The sequence below is a fragment of the Nothoprocta perdicaria genome, unplaced genomic scaffold, assembly GCF_003342845.1.
Source record: "Nothoprocta perdicaria isolate Ctin4 unplaced genomic scaffold, notPer1 scaffold_144, whole genome shotgun sequence".
In the NCBI taxonomy this organism is placed as follows: domain Eukaryota; kingdom Metazoa; phylum Chordata; class Aves; order Tinamiformes; family Tinamidae; genus Nothoprocta; species Nothoprocta perdicaria.
In genome coordinates, this window is record NW_020454583.1 from 774,642 (window position 1) to 797,675 (window position 23,034).

A 23,034-nucleotide genomic window follows, 5' to 3' on the forward strand; every position below is an offset into this window, starting at 1 on the left:
TCTTAGGGCCTTAAAATGCAGCCCATGATTTCCAGAATGATCTATCATCTTTGCTGCTGAAAGAGCAGTGCAATGTGCACCGCAGACTGGCAGAACGCTCAACACTCTACAGCACAAAGATTTCTTATAAAAACTGTAATATTAATGGTGAACAAATTCCCAAACCTAAAAGGAATGTTATGACACTGCACTAAACTACTGTTCAGTGGTATCACCCTATTATAAGTTAAAAGATTTAAAAAAGATTTAAAAAAGATTTGAAGTAGAGCAAAGAAGACAGAAGCAATGAGATTTTTCACGTCTATCTGCGTTAAAATTATTACACCCTCTGTGCAAAAAAACCTCTCCTCAAATTCTTACTCTTTATATTTAACTTTGTTTTCAAAGTTTTAAAAAGCATTTAATAACGTATCATTTAAAGATTTTCAATTCTGCAGAATATACTACATACAATGGTGTTTGCAGCTTTAATATGCGAAGGGGAAACCAGAGAAAGAGCGATACGATTTTCTTTCTCACGTGCCACATTTTCCAGTAGATTAGTCTCCCAGGGACTTGCTGAGCAGCGATTAAATAAGAAAAGATTCAAATGCAGGTAAAAAATGCTGGGTTAATTAATGATAAGCTTCTTCTTGCTGATGATTAAACGCAAGGAAGACGGCATGTATGATTTCACAAATGTATTTTCAAAAGCATTGAGCCTCATGTTCATGTATTTGTCTGAAAAAAATGCTATAACTGAGTATTCCTATCTTTCACTAAGGGCTATATTTACACTTAAATAATCTGAATACATTCTGAAGTGATGTAGTATGCTCTTATAGGAGTACTCATTAAAGAATTTCATTTTTACCCGTATATTTGGATTTCAAGTACACTCATTAAACATTCCACTTTTATCAGTAACGGCCCAATTCAGCAAAACACTTGAGCACAAGACTAACTTTAAGCAACTCTTATCCAGCTCCCAAATTGGGAAGGTCACTTCAGTTTAATCAGTCTAAAAAACTATTTACGACGCTGGAAGACATAACAAGGCTAATGAGAGGACGAAAGCACATTTTCCAGGAGAATGCTACTCAACTGAAATACCACAACAGATGGGAGCAATAAAATCTCTGCATTAAAAATGATTTTGCAACTACAGAACACACTCCTATTCAAGGTGTTCCCTTCCCACATTCCATTCCAAAACATAAGCAACATCCCTGTTTGCTGTATACTTGGCCCTCACAAGTACTGAAAACCCACTCTACCTGATACCAKTTTAATACCTGTTTCATGTATGCATAGCACATGGTCTCTGCAACCCGCTTTCCTTCATCATAGCAGGCTCGGGGGCCTATTGGATTCACATGGCCCCAGTAATCCTCATTCTGAGGATGAACTTCAGGATCTGTGGAGAAAAATAAAATATCTTTTGTCAACAGAAAAATTGTCCATATGTAATGAATCTTTTGGCAGGTCACTAATGTTACGTAATGTTATGTATTTAAAAAGTAATCACTTTCAACATCACTCAGTAGAACAGCATTTACTGTAATCATAATACTTCATTCTAGATTCTAATCAGAGCTCAACATTCAAAATCCGCCTCTCCCACCCCAAGCCTTTATGAAAACATCATAAACCAAGACGTAGGAATGTTACAGACAACAGAGCCTGTTTCCACCCCTTTGACAAAAGACTTAGCAAAACAAGTACTAATGCAACACGTTTTAAGCTGTGAGCAGCAAACCTGATGAAGAAATCAAAGGCAAAATACATCATCTGGACACCAACGTCCATGGGCAGGTTTGTAAATACCCGTTGGTTAGTGATACCTCAAGAGCTCCAACAAGGCTTTCGGCCTTCTTACCTCCATAGACCTCCGACGTGGAGGCCAGCAGCAGCCGTGCCCCCACACGTTTGGCTAACCCTAGATTTTAGGGAATAAGAGGGAAAAAAATTACATAATTTAGGCAAGTGAAAGAATCATTTGTTTGTGTCTGCTGCTTTACTCTAATCATGTTTAAACATGCTTTGGAAAGGAACATTCTCCCCCAGCAGGGATATCGAGCTGCATATCCCACTTGCTGCTCACAATYTCAGTCTAGGGCCTGGAGAAGCTGTGGAATAGCACCCACCATGTGTGAGGTGTTTCCTTCTGGGACTAGCAGTTGCACTGAATATCCAATCTGGATATCCAATATCCAGAACTCAATACATTACRTTCTAAATAAAGGTCAAACAAACGTAAACCATATCAGTTAGGGAATCAGCACCTTGCAACAACACACTGCGGTATGATTACCAAAATCCGAACAATGATTAAAACAAAACAACCCCCCCCCCCAAGAACCTATTACATTACAAGACAACATCTTTCCTGATTTATAACTACTGTCCATTTAAACAGTCCTGTTAATCCACCCAGCATTTGGRATTACTCTGTGCTCTATTCCAGAGCTTTGTAACCTTAAAGTTGACATAGCCAAGCAAATAAAACTCTATTCTGGGCCATGYGACTATCTGATGGCAAAGGAGCTTCTAAATCCTTTGCTTGTCTGAACTGTACCCAACAGCATCTCTCATATGAGAAACTCAGTACGGGTAGGACCCATGTGGTAGCTAAAGCTGAGAATTTTGCCTTGTAATTATCTGCTAGGAGTATCTGCTGGCCAAAGCCAGCACAGTAGGAATTACAGTCAGTGGCACAATGTCACTGTAAGAAAATCCCATGYTTCTACTTGTTCCTATGATTTCTGTAATTACTGCACAGGTTTTTTCCATAGCCAAGTAACAGGTATGGAAGTTTTTATGCCTTAGCACCTGAGCTGGTATGCTGTCCGAGTTCACCTGCAGGTATGCTAAAAGAAAAAAAAAAAGTCTTCAAAAGGGGGAGAAGGGGGGAACCAACAACTCATCCTTCTTAAAGAATCTGCTATCTCTGTTTATCTGAATACACACAAACGACTCAGCAGCCCTTCCTGCCCAACTCTGTGCAGGTGTTTAGGTCTAACGACATTAAACAGAGAAGAATAAAAGATTTTGACTCACCGAGCATGTTTAACGTCCCAATAGTGTTGGTTTTTAATGTTTTTATAGGATTATACATGTAATTTGGAGGAGAAGCAGGAGATGCTAGATGATAGATTTGGTCCACTAGAGAGCAGTATGGGAAGGGAAAAAAAAAGAAAAAGAAAAAAGCACCATTATTTTCCTGTGTAGCACATTAAATGAGACAGCCTTAGGGAGTAAAACAAGCATTTGTTTTGCCTGTCCTAAAACTGGAGCTCAGCACTAACTGTACTCCCACCTGCAGATGACATGTATACAAATCTACCGTAACCTACAGCAAGCCTTAATTTTCAGTAGAATCRAAGCTAAAGTTTAATGAATAACAAGATTGTTGAGACAGATACACAGATTTGGAGTGCTTAGATTTTTCCACTCATAAAAATTTTACTTACAGATACCTCGGAGCCAATGCTAGAAGCTGCAAGAGGACATGCAATGTTTTATTCCCCTCATGTTTCTTAAATGACAACCAGCTTCAGAGTATTTTTCTCAAAGTTTAATCCAAAAGAAGTCATCAAAACATTATGCAAGAATTAGAATCAAGGCAAAAGGATGGAAAAAAAGGAAAAAAATCATTCCTTTCTTGGGCTGCAAATGGAAAGTTTGCTTTTTAAAGGAGAGCTGGTGCTCAGATCCTAAGGAACTCGAAAAAGGCCAAGCTAGCTGCTATCTAGAAGACAATGTTGCAGAAGGCAAGGGAAAACGCTTTCTTAGCGTAGAACAGGATGCTGCTGAGCTGGTGATACACTCAAAACTATTTTCAAGCATTTTCCCCAGTTGTTTTATATATAAAAAGTAACAGTAAATGACATCAATACATGATATAATCCCATTCCTGGACAACAAATTGCTTATGAGCAGCCCCTCTATTGGGTTTAACTTTCACAGTATCTGTCATCTCCAGAAGCCARAAATTATTCAGCCAGAAATAAGATAGGAGCATCCTCAACTTTCAAATAAAAAGATTGAAACTTCCCCAAATTTTCCTTTTTTCCCCTCTTTTAATTACATTTGTTTAAACAGCACAGGTTAAATATAAGATACCACTAATAGGAAAAATAATCAAGTATTAAGTTACAAGCTGCTCTCAACCAGCTGAGAAAATAYGTAAAAGTTAAGAGTGTTTATTTAAAAGTTTATATATATAATATATATATTTRCTGTTGTTAAAGATTCCCTCTATTCCTTTAATTTCCCAGTTTCATTTGACAAGGCAAGCATGCATCCTTAATTCTAATAGCTACAAACAAAACTATTAGTATAACAGTGCACAAAGTGGCTTGTTTTATCCATGTGGGATGTATTTACTACCTCACAACAACCCTTTAAGCAATCAAAAACTTTATAGTAGATAAAAGCTTCCAAAACACAAGTGTATCTTACTTACTAAAAAAAAATCATATTCTAAGATAAACATGTTCTGTAACAACAACAAAAATGGCAGAGTGGGTAAAGTGTGGTATTTAATCTAACTTTCCTCCACATCTTTGAAGTGTTTGCACAGGTATTCACATTTTTCTGGATTACACGGTATTTTTAAATTCAGTGGGTACTCTTACAGCTTGTGTGCCTGAAATAGTTCAACTTTAAGAGACACACTGAAGTTAAACAGAACACTTAAACTTCACCCCAAAGGAAAAACTGCCCTAACACAATAAAGCCTGCAAAATAATGTTTTTATGATAAAATTTTTCAAGACAAATTTCATCAAGCAAAACAGTCAAGTTTGACATGATCTGTGTGACTCCATCACACTTAAGCCTTACTATCTTGCTAGAGTCATGACATTTGTATTGTCAAACAAGTGCCACAAAACAAACCCAGTTCTGACACCTTGCCATGATTTCTTTGGTCTTCAGTGTTTAATCTTCATCTCAGAAATTTCAGATCAGCCCAGAGAGCTACTAGAGGGATGATATTTCTGCAGATGTTTCATACTGCTGAGAACTTGTTTTCACATAAGAAATGCACAGAAATGCAATTTCATGGAGCAGACTATTCTGCTGTTTGCCATCACATCAACATAAACCATGTACTTCCACTCAGAAATCCCAAATCCACTGCAATATCAAAGTGTTTTTCACAGTGTGCAACCCATATTAACTTGACTAACCAGAGCGATACCCAGAGATGGTCTGAGACTGCGAGTGCTGCAGGAAATAAGCTCCCACTTGAGCCTTGATTCAAAGCACTACCCATACTCCTAAAACACCCCGCTGTGTTAGCAGCCTGCCACATAAGCAGTCTATAAATGAAGCAAAAATATAAACGAAATGTATTAAAATTTCACAATATGTGTCTGCATGAAAGCATTTCTTCACCACAGCACAGAGCTGTTATGTTACCAAACAAAATAGGTAGCTGGAAAGGAGAGATGTGCTTGGGGAGAGTGTTGCTGCTGCTGCTGCTGGGCGGCACACGCTGCTTCAAACATGGGGGCTCAGAAATGAACCAGCCATCGACACCTCAAGCCACCTGCGGCCACAAACGCTGACCGTGGACTCTCGCTGTCCCTCTCCAGGTGCTCTCTGACAGCCCTTTCTATCCCTGCTTTTCCGTAGGCTTTGGTGGGGTTTCTGCAGCGAGAAAGAGTCACTTCAATGGACCCACTTCATTTACGTCCATTAAGTAACTTACTGCCTGAACCGAATCTGCCCCTTTCCTGCTTCCCTCATCCCTTGCTCGTGGCCTCCTGTGATGTTCTGACACGGCAGCTTCTACAGGAACCACTTATATAATGAGGAACGGGCCCCAAAGCTCCCTTTCCTGTCTCTTGACATTACAGTTGAGCCTGTAATTATCCACACAGACGTATAATTACAAAATAGAAACAAGTGTAACCCCCCTAGAAGAACCTCCAAAGATTCCTCAGAATTTTCAAATGCAGAGGTGAGTGTTAACACACCGCACAAAAGCGGAAGCAGCTCCTTCCTCCTCTGGTCCTTCTTCTCGCTTAGTTTCCCAGCTCTCAATTGCTTGGGAGTGTGGAAGCTGGGAGGAAAAACAAAAGCAGGGGACTTCATTCGCCCTCAACATGGACATCTCTACACTTGCCTCAAYGTGCTTCCTCCTCCCTTGCCCTCAATGGCAATGCCAGACCTCTTCCCTATGGAAAAGGTTCCTCAAAGGCAGAGCTGGCAGATGGGATGAAAATGGGGCATTTGCCAGGGGGCACAGGGCCATCTTCCGGATTAAACCTGCAGGGAGCCAGACGGCTCCAGGACCTTTCTCCCTTGCCTAGACCGTTTTGTGACTCAGTGGCAAAGCTAGGGAATGACCTTCATCTTCCAATTCCAATTTCAACATGTGCTACCAGACCACAACTGAGTACAGAGGTCACTAAGTGCAATGAGCACCTGTATCCATCACTAGCCAGCAAGTGTTAAGCAGAAGAGCTTTGACCAGGGGCATACCAGCAACTTGTTACAGATCACACAGGTCACAGGGGTTTTTTTTTCCTGTAAAAAACAGCTGCAGCAGCCACGCTGCTGGTCAGACAGAGAAGCTGGCACAGGGAAGCCAGCCATTTCTGCTGCACATTTATTTATGGAAATAAATAACTTGAAATATAAATTCTAATCAGCTTTTACAGCATTATTTTTGAACGCTAAAAGCCAACCTCACAGAGCTGGTCAGAGCCGTGTTATTTGTTGTATAAAGCAGAAAATGATCCTATGGTGCTCTTATCTTAGCCCAGGATATTAAATCTGTGCCAACATTGTATTTTTGCTGCAGAGTATTAAGTACTAGCTGTGGCAGGGCTGTCATTCGCCCTCCTCAACACTGTTGTCTTTGTACTGACCACAAAACATTCTGCATCTGCCTGAAGATTAAAAACTAAGGGGGGAAAAAAACCCCCAGCTTTTTTCATGGCCGAGTTCAACACTGCCTCCCGGAATGTCACCTTTCTCTTCAGGCCCCCAAAAAACAGCCCCTTCCTATGGAAGAACAGCCTGCCAGAAGTCAAAACCAGTAATATGGCTACTAAACACTGCTCTATGAAACCCCCAAACCATTCCATATCTATTCCATTATACTCTACTATAACTTAAAGCATATTGCAGCTTTCTTAAGGTTTGTCATACTTTTTTTGTTTGTTTGTTTGTTTTTTTGTGGAGGATTTAGGGAGCTGCAGCACAGATCTGGGCACCACTGTTCCTGGCTCTGGATAAAAAGCCTCATGTGGCAMATGCTGCCTTCTCCCTTGCCACGGCCGTACCCTGCGTGCACAAATTACAAGGCATCAAGTTGCAAGAAGTAAATATTTGACATAGAGAGTGGGGATAGGGGGGGATGAAGCGGGGATTAATCCCCCCTTCATGCCCTTTCATCATAGGGGGATGAAGATCAGAGATGAAGGTACTCAAAAGCAACAATAATCTTTTTTTTTTTTTTTTTTATAAAAATAGCTCATGAAACTCCAGATCAGTTAAATGGAGATTAAGGTCTCAAAATTCTACTAGAATAGTTGCCCAAAATGCAACATACTGAGTGCAGTGACATAACAAGTTAAAAGCTGTATTTAAAGAGTTCACTCAGATCCACCAAACCAGGAGAGCCCTTAAAAATAAAAAGCTAGCCCCAGTCAAACCCATGTCCTATTGCAGTTTTGTAAATCATGTTATTAACAAGCTCACACATTTTTAAAATAACAGCTTTATGCATTCTGAAAGCTCTCATGCCAATCTCCTTACTCCTCAGTATGCCACGTGCTCATCTTCAACGCTTTGCAGCCTGCAAAATCGACTCCTAGTGCATCATCTGGGAACCTCTTCAGTAAAAGGTGCAAGASAGCAACACAGAGCCCAAACCATCTYTGCACTCACAAGAGCTAGTGAAAATAGAGCTTAAGAGCTACCTTGCCAGAAACCAGATTGGTGAAAGCAAGAAATAAAGAAGAGGCCAGCTCTATGTAACTGATCTTCATATCGATTCTTGTAACTCGCAGCAGAAATCAGGCGATAAAGTAGCTCCTCCCTCCTAACCTACCACATACAACCACTGTTCTTCTCACTTCAGTCACATCACGTAATTCACATGTGTTTTAAAGAGTATCTTTGAATGTCAGAATGGAATTGCTCATTATCCTCAGCAAAAAGAAGCAGCTCAATTTGCATTCAGCTGACACAGACCGCAATTTTAGCGATGTCATCCTGATCTTTTCCTGGAAGCTTGGTATTAAATAGCAAAAGTGTTGGAGGCCAACGACAAAATTTCTACTCTGCAACTGTGCTCCTGTGGTTCAAAAATAAAGTGGCTAGTGTGATATACTTGGGGAAGGAAAAAGAATTAAATGAAACTTCTGGACAAAAACCTAATACTTCATGACTATACTGAACATTCTTTAAAGGGAGAAGCCTTTCTGAGCTTTATCATTCGCTCGATGTAATGATGAAGCACTCGGAACACCCTGTGCAGTTGTGATCATCTGAATGAGTTCAGGGAAGCTGCTGTTGATGGAATTCCTGGGGCATCTCCAGGCCTGTTTTTCTTTCAGTCATGGAGTAGATGGTAAAAAAAACAATCGAACAACTCCAAACGTTAAGTGTCTGTAACACGCAGCTCTACAAGGCCAATGGGGCTGCAGCAAGTAATTTTTGCATTTTATTCCTTGATTCCTAGTAGGAGGAAAATATTTTCCAAATATTTAGGGACTGGTAACTCACTTCAACTATTCTTGTACTATTGTTAACACTACTCACTCTCAAAAAGGCCTAATGCAGTGCTTATGTTAACCGAGTTCTTTCAGGTCTTTGACRAAAGTTTACCCTGCTAAAAGCACTACAAGGTCCAAGTATTTCACACCACCCATYTCAACAGTTTCTTTGCGGTCACAACATTTATCACAGAAAGCCGTGCATATTCAGAATCGTATTTTCCCTGTGCTATGTCTATCCCAGTGGCCAGCTCATACTTCCTTCAAGCCCGTTCCCAAAAGGTTCCCTGTAAGGCTTCCAAAGGTTGCCAAAGAAGTAAGAAGAAAAGGCAGGAGCGGCAGGGCAGGGGCTGCACACACTTGTCACGGGTTTTCTGGCAGTTACTCTGCTCTGCAGCTCTTGTGCACAGGAAGGTATAAGSATCTAATAGGAGCTGATAAACAGCCCTCCAGCCTAAGCCAGCAGTAACTGCTTTTAAGGGCCCACTTTGAGGTACGACTGCCATCTTACGGCTTCACCTTGAAATTTGCCTTTTTTTCTCCCCTCATTTTTTATTTATTTAGTTATTTTTGCGTTAGTTTAGTTTTGTACGCCAGTAAAATGGCATTTTAGCATGGAAATGCACACCTGGCTCCTGAGTGGAACTGCTAATCATAATAAATAGAACAAAATGGAAGAGAATGGGACAGTTCCCCATGGCCCAGGGCAACCCTGTCATGGGGTCCTAACAACAAATTTGGTATAAAGAAAGACAGCCCCAATCCTCAGTGACACTGCAAACTAATGAGGTACTTCTTTGCTACATACATTTAATGTAAAATTTCATTTGGTGGTTTTTAATACAAATCTATCACCACGGAGTGATCACAGTGACACCAGTGCACGCATATCTACCTATTTGTTTTGTGAGTGGCACCAGTGCAGTTTTTGACTAGTTGCCGCCTTCTAAAACTCTTAAAAGCCATTTTAATTCAAATAAAGAAATCTGACTTTTTTCTTCTTGAAAAAAAGCCTCAGTGAAAGCTATGAGTTCTTTTGAATTTTCTACTGCTATCACCTTCCCGCAACGCTAAACTAAAGGAAATCCTACAGGAGGAAGGGCAAGTCACTCAGCACCACATAAATATCAYGGGATCAAGAACCCAAATGGGTGTGTTTAGGGTCTGTGTTTAGGTGATTTCCCACTGTCTCCTGCCAGTGAGATCTAGAGGCAAAAGTGCAGTTTGCGTCTTCATCCCATGAATCAGAGACTGAAACACAACAGACTGTGCATACACTCTTCTGTCTAGATTACGATATTTCTTACTAAACAAACCCCTGATTTTTCTATGAAATATGTTAAACATTCTGATATGAGCTAGCTCACACATGATTGCAAACAATAATGAATTCTTCAGATAAAACCAGTTTCCTCAAAGCTGCTTTTGTCATAACTCCAGTTTATTCCAAGTTCTATTTACGAGTAAGATTCGAAAAGTCAGTTCTAACAGTGACTAAGATGAAACGAGCCATATACCAAAAGAGAAAACAAAAGAACACAACAGAACTAATTTGTGCATCTGTTAAAGATAATTATCTTTATTTTTCATCTTTTTTTTCTCCCCTTGATGTCTATCCTCCTATCCTCTTTCCTGTGTAGGACTATAAACTCACCACTGCTTTTAAAACTCGAGCAAATTTTTATCACAGTTCCATAGCAGAATATCAAAGTTATTTTTATTTTAGTATTTTACTATGCCATCTTTAATTTACAGTGTCAAAGAATGAGAGGAAATTCTGTGAACTGCTCACTGAATCTCAAAGTGTAATTTATGATCAGCATGAAATGGCAACTGCCTTTAATGCCTTAGATCCAGAGAGCAGGAGAGAGCTCACGTAAGCATCTTGGGGCTGCCGCTCACTTGCCCAGTACTGGACAGCAGCAACAGCTGAACTGGTAATTCTCTAAAGAGGCCCCAAATACAGCCAGTTGGAAAGCAAGCAGTGCAGGGAAAAGATCAGGAGAGGTGACAGCACTGGCCAAGCTATAAGCTACCAGCATCCGCAGGGAACAGAGAGCAAATTACTCAGATCCTCGTCCYGTTATGCCAGCAGTGGAAGCAGGAGCAGTGAAGAGAGAGTAACTGAACCAATATGCTCTGAGAACAGAGGAGGGCACATGTCTGTAGACCTGTTTCAACGGTACTGTCAAGATAAATTACAAGAAATAAAATTGCCAGAGATGTTTTTCCTGTCAAACTCAATCCATTAGAATACAGCAAGAATAAAAAAGAGATTTATTGTTCCTTTAAAAAATATAAGTGCATTTCTACAAAGTTTTAAGGGAATGAGCCAAAACCACAATGCCAAAAAACATTTTCTTTGATCCAGTACCTGCTGATTTATTTCAGAGGTCTGTACATATATATCTAGTATAAATATGTTTTTAAATATAAATATGTTTGCTGTCTTGCAATTCAGCATAATATTCTGAGGCTTATAACAGGTTAGACATCAAGTTATTTCTAACTTTTTCCAATCAGGATGGTTTAACTTTCTTTCTCTTTCTGGAAACGGGGACAATTCAGTACTGTTGCCTTCCTCTTCTACAGGCTGCTGTAGAAAGCCTGTAACTAAAATAGGAGCATTGTTTTCCACAGGAAAAAAAAAAAAAAAAAATCACCAGCAGCTAAGAAAAGTGAGCTGCCCTCTCAGGCTGCTGCTTTTCCTCTCCGCTGACCACACACAGCTGCACGATGGATGCAGGTTAGTGCAAAAGCCCTCGAGAACTGAGATTCACAGCCCATTACATGCCTAGGTCGCAGAGTGAGGGAGGATGCACATAGGGATGTGCGACACCGGAGGCAGACAGACAACCCATCATCGCCCCTGTGTTCCCACAAAATCACTCTTGTATTTTAAAGTTTGTAAAATTTCCTTCCTCCTACCAGCCTTGCCCACAGGCCGTTCCAGGACAACAGCCCTCAACCTCTCACCCTGTGATGATCACCAAAATCAGGCTAGTAATAAACAAAACCTATTGGATGGAGCAATCCACGTGTCTATGCATGAACTGGATTTCTTTACAAACGTACTAAGAGGGTAAAGCATRAAAGTGCAGATCCCAAAGCACAGGCTACTCACCTTCAATGTACAGGGGCTCAACGACATCATGATTTATCAGTTCGAAGTTCTCATGACCAATCCAGTGCTCCACATTTCTTTTCCTGCCCGTAAAGAAGTTGTCCACAACTGTAACCTCATGGCCATCCATCATTAGTTTGTCAGTAAGATGAGAACCCACAAACCCTGCTCCTCCAGTTATCTGCGTTAGGACAGTTGGTATGAATTTTTTTTTTCTTTTTAAAGAAACACCAGACAAAGTCCACAAACATGAAGACAGAAGAACAGTAGCTTTCAGATCTTTGCTTACCCAGGGGAAACAACTCCATTTCCATGTTTAAAGATCTTCCCCAATATTTGGGGAACTGAAAATTTCAAGAAAGATGCTTGGCATGTTTCATCACCGTCAGGCCACAACTTTAGCTGATTTATTCACATCAACAAGATCTTGGAAAAAATAAATTATTTTCCTTCTTCCTTCAAATCAGACTGTGCCTGTTTATGTCACAGCAAAGCAGAAAAAGACCCCAAAAGGATTCTCTTTCATTCCTATTTCTCAGAAAGACGACATCAAAATGGCAGGTTATTTTGGTATAAGCTCTGTAATATCAAGGATAACAAATCCAGACATGGTTTTAATGGAAAACATTCTCAGTTGCCTAAGCAAGTACCACGAATTTGTTCATTCTTCAGAGAAGACAGGGTATTCTCAAACAAAAATGAGCCTTTGAAAACCTCTTTTTAAGAAATATTTGCTAAAAACAAAACTCTCTCTCCTGTTTTACTGCATCCATAATCCTACACCCTAAATTTCAGCCTCTGACACCATTCGTTCCAACACAATGAAGTAATAGATAACTACTCTCAAAGAAGGAACTTGGAAATCCCAGCATGGCATCCGCTATTACATGATTGCATGTAATAAATTCACATTTTGAAAATGTGATTCAGCTATTATGTCTGTTCTTCACCTTCACAGTCAGAAACAAACAAACAGACTTGGTGAATTTGTCAAAAAGGAATCTACCAAATGAATCATGTGCTGCGATGACAAAATGCTGTGTGTGGAATGGTGTGAATGGCTGAAATCCATTTCACTTTGCACTAGTCAAAGCCTATCCTGCCCAGACTGGGTTCCTTGACAAACCTGGAGAGAAAGAGCCCTTAGGGGAAGCTCTCTTTAAAGGGAAACAATAGTCTCAGGGCTCCTACTGTCCTGCAGCAGGCATGAGGGGAGAAGAGATGCTGAGAAGGCGCAAGGGACAAGCATTAATTGAGAGAGGACAGCCCTATGCCAGGTACAACCACTTCCAAAGGGAAAAATAATCCGCATGGAAAAGTTATGGACAGCGGTTCATCCCAGTTCGAAAGGGAGCTGCAGCTTTCTTAACCCAAAGGTGTTTTCATGGTGACCTAGGCAGGAATTACCAAGAGGTAACCACAGTCTATTGCTTCACCCGAGGGCAAATAAAATTCCCTGCTTCTATTTCCATTCCAAGGATTCCAGAGAAGGTAAATAGCACATTCCCAATGAGTCTTTGGTCTAATAAGACATGATCCATGTATTGATCCCCAATCTTCCTTTTTTTTTTTTTTTTTTTTTTTTGAAAAATAAACAAAAAATGAAATACAAACCAAGCAGTACTAAAAGAGAAATAAAAAAGTCTGGAAAAAAAGATTCCAATTGCTTTATTAATATATCAATTCCATGTTATTAGACAAACAGCTATTTGGAAAAGGAGATGAATTTCCCCTGGAAAAGGAAAAAACTGTGTAAATTGTTTTTTTAATCATTACTCAAGGCTTCATTAGAAAAGGAGAGATGATTATCACCAAAGCTTTCTATATAACCTTCCCGTAACCACACATAAAGACAAGGTTAACACACTATTTCTAAATACAACTTTCTGCAAAGCAAAATCAGAGACTGTACACAAGTCATTTCCATATCAGAGCTGGAGAGCTCCACCTGGAGCTTAAACACATGTTCTTTTAAAGGACCTCATTAAGACAAAACATTTAATTACATAATGGAGCCAAAGTGCGTGAAAACTTCAGCAACTACTGAAAGCCATAAGCATTTCCAAATTTCCTCTACCCAAGGTATTTCTTTTTTTCTTTTTTTTTTAATCTGTCAGACTTGTTCGTTTCGATTATCTGTAGTCAGATTGGAGACATCTAGTGTCCCATAGGGAACTTACGTTTTTTTTTTTTCATTTTATGCTTTCATTGGTTTACTGGATTCAAGTCAGAGAAAACACACAACAGACTGATCCTATGTCACAACTATTACCCATAACATTGACATAAGAGCTTGCATGAAAAAGCGCACTTGAGGCAAGCGAGCAGTGGCGCTCTGCGGGGTGGGATTCAATAGACTTGAGCTCTTGCGCATCGGAGTGCCACGGAATCTCTGCTCTTAGCAGAGATAGCTCCTCTATTGCAGATGTTTACCAGGCAAGGAGGTATAAGCAAAGGAAACAGTTAGGACTGCTGTCTGCTCAGGTCAGTGCTGTGAATATCTCCTGGTTGTAAATAACTATAAATAAATAAATAAATAAACGGTATGTAGTGAAAAGCAGAAAGAAGAACAGAATCCAGGAAATTACATATGATCAAAAAACAAACAAACAAAATAATCCCCTCCACAAAACTAAACAACAATAAGGAAATGATCTGAGAAAGTTCACTTGCTTTGCTGATTACTATGTTTGTTCCTGACATACTCCCAAGCATCATGAAGCCCTCCAAACRCTCCTCCTTCCACTCCTCAAGAGAACACTTTTCCTACATAAGGATGACTGTGATGATACAGCAGCTGCAATTGCCCACTTGAGTAGGTAGCTTGTGAAGAGCCAACTGAGTTCACACTGAATTGGTCACCAACCATGAGAGATAAGAAAGAACAATATAACTCACTCATCCTTTTGGCCAACTTTCTCTTTGGTAATTTCATCTCTCTGAAGTATGGAAGTATGAAGTCGTTCATGCCTAGGCCAGCAAGAAACATCCTTATTCCAACTACTTGCAACCAGAGTCAAAGCAATGAACTCCTAGCTATATCAACAAAATATCCAAAAATCTTTACATCAAATGGTTTTAGCATTAAAAGCTCCACAACCCATGAACACCTTGCACTGGTATTTTTCTTGTCAATATTTTCTAATTTATAGACAGAAATCAATGGCACTAAGGAAGTATTATTGCACTGCCTGTACGATGCGCACACTATGGAATTCTCAGTTAAGCCTGTCTATGCTTTTAACCTCATCACACCTGCCAAACTCAACAATGGAGCAAACAGTCTACAAGTTTATCTCTTTCAGACTGTCTTAAAAAGGACAAAATAACAATGCAAAGCTAAATAAGTAAAATGATAGTACTTAATTTTACGAACTTTTGTATAGCAATGAAGACAAATTTGCTTTTATTTGCAATCCTTGTCCCATGCAAATACAAAAAGGATATCATACACTATTTGCAACTTTTCAGTGTTTTTCTTCTAACTTTTGAAGAGTCCTGCCAAAAGAGAACACCAGACAAGTCAGAGCGACAGGTACGTTAGCAGGGATTTGTCCTAGACTTGGCTCTCTACTGAAGAGGCAGAAATAGAAAATACATGAATACACATCTCAAGCAACTTCACTTCCCTCTGTCTCTTGAAAACCTGCAGACAATGTTGTCCCCAAGACAGAACAAGAGGAATCTGAACACTCAGCTAACTTGAAAAATGTGTGTAGATACAACTCAAAAGCTGATACAGCAACACTGCTCAGCCTAAGCATGTCCTGAACCAGTCCTCCTCCTGACCTAACATGCCCTCTTCTTCCACCCTAAAATGCCCTGGTGCTTGGCAATCTCCCAGCACCAGCACAGAAGATACMGACACAGGAGCACTCCCCCACTCTGACACACAGCCTCATCTAACAGCGCTGCAGGGCAGCTACTTTTCCAGCCTCATAATTAGATTTTGTCCCCATCAATCATCCCAGCTCCTCGCACTTTCAAGATGTACCTAAAAACCTTCCAAGTCTCAACGAGCTGAAGCCAGTTGGAAGCACAGAGACCTTTGGCAATACAATTTTAAAATATTGCAAGCAGACAGCAGTAACTTAATCAGCACCTCCAATCCAGAGCCCAAGTCTATTACCTAAATGCTGTATTTTCAGCACATCAACACAGAATAAAAGAAGGGCACTTCTGAGGCAGAGCAGCCCCATACAAGGTTCGTGGTAAATTGCTTTATTCTTGTTCATGCCTTTAATTAATCCTCTATCCCCTACCACATTCCACATAGTTCTTTTATTTTCCAAGCACAAGACCTGATTAAATACCAACTTACCAGTATTCTTTTGCGATCCTTTTCTGATAAAAATTTCACTGGTGGATATTTCTGGGTGAAACTACAGAATATGCCAAAACAAAGAAAAAAAATGTGTTAAGCTTCAGTCTTGCTTCTTCTTAAGAATGCTTTTTCCTTCATATATCTGCCTTCGAAATGTCATTTTGATTTTGATAATCTCTGATTCTGAAAGGTCTTTTAAGGATATGTTTACTTCCTTTTTCTAAAGAACCTGGGCTTTTGTGAAGGCTCCTACCCAGTAATAAAAACTGTTTTAAAAAAATTGCCTAGCAGATTTTCCTGTAGAACTGGGCTTTCTTCTGTCTTTTGAGAGCAGAACTATGGTGTTTGGTATGGCATCACAAGAGGAAAAAATATATATATATAAGCAACAGCTGGACTTATCTTTGGCAAAAAAAAAGTTTTAAAGAGCAAACAACCTTCTTAAAAACTCCGGAAAAGCAAACAAACTGAGTTAACTTATACTACCASTTTCAAACAAATCTCCTTGAAGTTTCATCAAAGTAAAGTTTAAAACCAGGAAGTTTAAAAAAACTGTCTTTAAGATTTCTCAGCCTTCTTACCAGAGAGCTTATTCCCTATCAGAGCTTATCTTAACCTGCTTCCCAGAAGTAGACAAAATGCTGTTGTTTTGATTGTCTGTGAGCTACCTTCAGGTTATTTTTTGCATCTTCCTCTTTAAGGGAGTTTAATCCAGAACAAAATATCCTAAAATAATGTGACAGAGGAAACTTCGGTGCTCTCTTAAGCTTAAAATTAATGCTCAGGAGCTTAAGTGCTTTTATGCACATGGAGTCCTGTCACTTTTGCTCCCTCCATTGGCATGTCTCCTGTATTGACGAAAACYGTCTCCAAAGAAAGGGATGACGACACTGTTTTTCTATGGTAAATAGCATTTCAGTCRTGATATATCAGTATCTGTTGTGATCCTTAACTAAATATTGACAAGACATTGGAGGGAACTCTAGCTATGGTTATTCTTGTCCTCCAGTTAGTCCACATGCAAATGGCTGTAGCAATTGGAGGCCTATAAGCCAAGAGCTCACATCGAGACCACGTATTCATCTACTCACGAAGAGGACTGAATCACAGAATCACTACGGTTGGAAAAGACCTCCAAGCTCATCGAGTTCAACTGTAAGCCCATCACCCCCTGCCTGCTCAATYGCGTCCCCAGGCGCCTCATCTGGATGTTTCTCATCTGAACAGTGCCAGGACAGTGATTCCACCACCTCCCTGGGCAGCCTGTTCCAATGTCTCAGCACTCCTTCCATGGGGAAGTTTTTCCATGCAATCCTCTGCTGCTCTCCTCTGCTTCCAGCCTGCCTCACTAGCTCAAAAGGAATTCTTCGCAAGCAGAGCACAGATGCTCCTGCACTTGTGGCGCTGTCGCCTCTTCAGTGAGGGCCATTTCCAGCTTCCTGGAGAGGGGCAATATGGCAGAAGAGTCTTCCAACACTCCCCACACAGGAAAACTGAAGTACAGGGTTTATGAGGGGTAACAGAGTCAAGGGCCAAATGACTAGATGCAAGATAAAAGTCCATCTCCTCCCTTTTTAAGGCTGTGTGTATATTGCCACATTAATCCATCATGAAGTCCAACTGCTGCCAAAAGGACTCCCAACCATTCCTGCCCCAGGGCTAGCTTAGAGGCAGCGGGCAGGAACCTAAAACTGATCCAGCTGAATGCTCAGCTGCTGGCAAAGATATGATTTAATCCCAGCCTAATGCTTGCTTTCATCCAACTTCCAACTTTAGCTCCAGTTAAATAACCTTTTGTTAGGAAACTAGCTTAAGGAATTCTTGTCTTTCCTGCCTCCCACAAGCACGGGCATGGCTTCCTTCCATATTTTATCTGATTACAAGGTAAAAAAAAAACACATTGCCATTAGAGAAGAATAACATTTTACCACCAAGAACAGCCTTCAGGCATCTAATAGTATTTTTTTTTTTTACGGCATTTTACATAGACATAAAATTCAAAATTCAGTACCTGAAAACAGCTTAGACATGATCAGAGCAGGAGAGGTAACAGCTACAATGCTTAGAAGAACACTCCAACAACATAAGCAATATTTCTCTTTTGAGAAATTATCGTTCCATATCATACACAAGTAAAATATATGTTATTTCTTTCCCCTCACTATTAAGGGCTTGCTACAGACATTTGAAACAGCTCAAAATACAGCGCTCTACTCAAAATGTAAAGAGCTTTTAGGAGTCTCCTAATAAGAGTTTTACTCAACAGCTCCAACCCAACAGTCTAATGCTCATTTGAAGAAAAAAATAAAACTGGTTCTCTAAGCGGCAAAAGTAGYTTGAATTACTTGGCTATCAGTAAAGATTAAGCAAGTTAACTGAACAGAGAGAAGGCATCAATAATTTCATTTGAACCTAAGGCCATTGCCCAACAATTACTCCATTATAACTGACATGCAACCACCACAGTGATTCAGTCTGCAATTTGCTTCATGTTGCCAATAAATTGCCAAGTGCATGCTTGCCTGAAGAGATGAGCAAATATATCAATATTCTTCCTAAAATAAACTGCATGTGACAKATCAATGATTTTTTCAAGTTAGTTTTAAGAAAATCAAAACTTAACTCTTAAAAAAAATAAAAAAATGTGTGGGGTTGGTTGGTGGAAGGGCAACAGTTCCAACAATTCCAATAAGTTGGCCAAACAAACTGCAAGCACTGTGCGTGCTGAGCTGGCTGCCAGCAGGGTGATTCTGCCCGGGTGGTTCTGGCCCCTCGAGAGGAACAGCACATTAGCCACCACATGCCATGTGTAACCACACARGCTTCTGGGCACTGCTTGGACAAAMCAAGTTTCAGCCCTTKGTAAAATGGCATTCCCTCCTAGCTGTGTGCCTGGCACATCAAGAGCATCATTTATGAAACAGCATCACTGGCAAAAGTAGCCATGTCATTGTCACAACTGCCAATTCCTGCTCCTAATTCCAGCCCTTTCTTTGTGATGAGAAACATCTGTCCAAGTGAAAACCGGGACTCGTGAACTGATRCGGCTTCATGGCAGCCAGGTTGAGGTGGAAAGGAAGTGGAAAAAAAGAGACTGAAATGCTTCATCCTATATATCAGCTACACAACTGGGTGTGCTGGCATAAACATGAGGAAAGGACATAGCAGGMTGGACACAAGCAGCCAGTGAGAGATGGGCCAGCCTCCTCTCCCAGTCTACCTTAAAAAACAAACCACTACCYCAACTTAAAAGTGTTTGAGGAACCATGGCAGAGAACCTCTTCAAATTTAACACTTGCGTTTAACCTAGGATTTGCTATTCACCCAAAAAAAGCTTGTCTGCTTTCCTCAGTCATATCATGTACTTTAATTCAGGAGTATCACCTTCTCTGCCAACCCTGAGAGAGCAAGTCTGTTTCTTGTACTCACCCAAAGCAAGTGCATAGACCAAGATTCACAATCTAATCATTCTGTGTGAGCTAACCACAGTAATTGATCATAAGCATGGGGAACACAAAGTAAAACATATTTCTTTTCATCCTCTGGTGACTGAAACAAATTTTCGTACACATCTGTATCTGACTTACCAAACCATGGTAACCTGTGCATAACAGGACAAACTAATTAACTCACAGCATCTGAGCATCACAAAAAACAAGCATTCCCAATTACTTCAATGGGACTTTTCAGCCTGAGCAGTATTCAGACATGCATTAATATCTCCTGGCATTCAAGGCCCCAGTTCCCAAAGGTATCGAGGGTGTACACAAAACATRCACACATCTTAAAACCAAAGCTACAGGATTGTCTGCTAAAAACTGGAAATTGCTTTTTGAATAATTCACAAACTTAGTAAAAGAGACTTACCTTTTCTCGAGATCTTTGATTTTCTCCCTTAGAGGTGCAACAGCCTAAAATAAAGGAACAATACTTATCTTTGAAGAGCAAGATTTACCTTACAAAATATTCATAAAAGAAGTTACTTTAACGCAAGAATAATGCAAATAGTTATATAAAGAGCTTCACTGAAGACATTCTAAAAAAGCTACATTTTCAACACTCTTAAACCATTTTTTTTTTTTAACCAGAAAGCAGATCAGCTATTTTACCAAAAAGAAATCAGCTACAGTGTGAATTCCCTTAGCTAATCACCCAAGTGCCTCCAAGGCTAATGAGGTGGCTCAAAATGTGGGTGAGGATACCCAAGATTCAGATTCCTATTTAGCAAAAGGCAGTCATGAGTGACTTGTCCAAGGTGATTCAAGACAGCTTCTAATATTGAGCTACAGCAGAACAGGACAGCCAGTAAAACCCCAACTACTTAGAAGGGCAGCACATACACATCCTTCAGCAGACACAAAGAAAGAGGCAACAGCTACAATTATCTCAGAATATGACATGAAAAGTTAAAGACATTATCTTTAAAAGGCTAAGGCATACACACGTATTCTGTTGTAAAACACATTTTAGCTTTTAATTTCTAAAGATTTCATTAAGATTTTCTGGACAATAGAGTTCATCTAAGGTTCATTTGCCTTTTCATAGCTTTGAAAGTGCAAACCAGTGAAGTTAGCATCAATTTCAAGTTATCACCCCAAATTTTAACAGCAGAAACAAGTTCCTAAATGCTTGTTAAAAGCACTAAAGCCTGCCACAAAATTTAACATATAGGGCCACACAGAAGTTTAAAGTTGTTAGCRGGTATCCCTTAAGATGTTACTAAATAGCAACACACGGCCAGCTACCGTTCATCCATTTCATACAAACGCTGCTGGCTGGAGCTAGACWATTCAGAACTTCATAAGCTGAACTAAGCTGCATATCTATACTACAATGAAATACAGCATTTTTATGTTCAATAAAGACACAGCTCTGTGGAGCACAAAATGTCCTGCTGGTTCCGATAGTTCAAGACACTACAAAGCTTTAAACAAGATCCAGAAGGCTRAAATGGAAACTCAGAAGCACTGGTACAGAAATTCAGAACCACCACTGCACTAATACTCGTGTCTACTTTAGAAGTTGCAAGCACTTGTGCTTAAAGCATTAGTGGGGAAAACCAGCCCCAAGTTACAAAAACGGCTAATACATATCAGTTCAAGAGTTAAGAACAAAGGAAAATACTTTTGGGGAGTTTTACATTAGTACTGAAGCTGAGGCATAATCAACATTTTGGAAGGATGACAGAGGAAAGAAGTTGTACATTAAATCCTGTGTTCAGTAACAAAGGTAAACTCTTAGGAGGACTACGACTACCATGAAATCTCTGCAGCAAGTGAGTATCTCTAGGGTTACAGCTTCAAGGAAAGGTTTAGAGGAAAAGATATAGAAGCAGAAGAGTCACTAATCAACATCAGAAACACTGCTATAATGAAAGGCAATATTGACATGGTCTAATGCTTTGAAAGGTTTTAGCAAAATGAACAGTAACAAAAAGGGTAATATAATCTATTCCATTGTGCAATGAGTGAAACGGAGACTTCAAAACAGAACAGACTGCAACAGCTGTCAAACTCACCTCCTCTATCTTACTTTCCACCTTTTGATCTCCATTTTCTTGAAGAGACCTGTTGGAGAGAAAAGATAAAAATTAGTCCATAACTAAACAATATTCACTACAATGCACACGCAATACATTTTTAACAGAAGTTAGTCTTATTTCATAGACACAGAACAAATCAAAGCAGATGACCAATGTCCACTAAACTCAACTAAATTATAGTCTTGCCACAGAGTTCAGTGGACTAGGAACCTGGCCCATAGGAAATAGCAGCAACACCCAAAATGGTGTTCATTTTATAGAGAAAACTCCCTCTAGTGCAGAAAATTGTCCAATTAATACGAAGGGCAGCATTAGCAGAAACATTTTTCAGTGTAACTTTACTATGAAAGTCTCTAAGGAGCCTTCTCGAGGGTCTGTTTCTACTGCATGCTACAAATATGCTAATAAAACATCTTCCCTTATTATCACAACTGTAATTTCAATCTAAAGGAGAAGGACAAACCCGATTGAGCTTTTATGAAAACAAGGAAGAAAACATACTGAAGCAACAGTGACTTCTCATGTGAATACTACTTTCATGAAGTGAAGCCAAGCCTATACTCTGAATGATGAAAGATGTCAAGGTGACCTATGAAAACAGCCTTGAACAAATCTGGTTGGTCTTATTTAGCATGCAATTGTGTAATGTATCTTAAGCAATTACAAGTTGCCATCCTCTGTGTAAATTTCTAAAAATGTCGAATWTGTATTTTTAAATTTTATCTCTTGCATCTAGTCTGTATGATTTTCCCAAAATTATTTTTCTTCCCCAATTCACCCTGCCTGAGAAAGGTGAATTCTTTAATCAAGCCTCACAGTAGTATGCTTTTGCATACTAGAGGATTCATGCYGATCCAGCATAAAAAACAGAGTTCTTTCAAATAAAACAGAGCTCCTTTACTTGGGACCAGAAGTCATTACACAGGAAACAGAAGGCTCTTTGTTAAGTAGGTGTATGTATAAATATATATGCCACGCTGCTAGCAGCTACAGCAATGATTCCCTTCATATCCTTCTGTGAAACTCTTACTAAAGTTAGCCCTGCATTACTGAGGCAAAAATCGCATTGAACAGATTTGTTTTGTCTCATCAGTAAGGAGAGCAGGAAACTCCTAGACTGAGCCACAGTCAGTGCACCCTTTCATAACAAACTGTAATTTATTGTAATAGCAACAAATAAAAAAACTCCAGTTAGCACAGTATGAAATTGATTATGAGATCATATTACAGAATTCTTGGAAATTCTTCACATTTTCCCCAAAACTGAAAGCTTCAGAAGAAGCTTTCAGTAATCATCTGTGTAATACACAGCCTTTCCTACAGTTAAG

General features: G+C 39.7%; 1 protein-coding gene across 2 annotated transcripts in view; it reads right to left on the minus strand.

Annotated features, from left to right (window-relative positions):
- Positions 1 to 23,034, minus strand: part of UXS1 (UDP-glucuronate decarboxylase 1) — a 52,846-nt gene that overhangs the window by 17,292 nt on the left and 12,520 nt on the right. The window contains exons 3-9 of one of the 2 annotated variants that reach the window (XM_026034464.1): positions 21,683 to 21,731; positions 20,032 to 20,075; positions 16,162 to 16,222; positions 11,841 to 12,021; positions 3,040 to 3,144; positions 1,859 to 1,918; positions 1,275 to 1,396 (exon numbers count right to left, since the gene is read on the minus strand). In XM_026034464.1, the coding sequence (XP_025890249.1) occupies positions 1,275 to 1,396; positions 1,859 to 1,918; positions 3,040 to 3,144; positions 11,841 to 12,021; positions 16,162 to 16,222; positions 20,032 to 20,075; positions 21,683 to 21,731 (622 nt within the window). The remainder of the gene's footprint in view (positions 1 to 1,274; positions 1,397 to 1,858; positions 1,919 to 3,039; positions 3,145 to 11,840; positions 12,022 to 16,161; positions 16,223 to 20,031; positions 20,076 to 21,682; positions 21,732 to 23,034) is intronic. The other variant, XM_026034465.1, reaches the window with a different exon arrangement.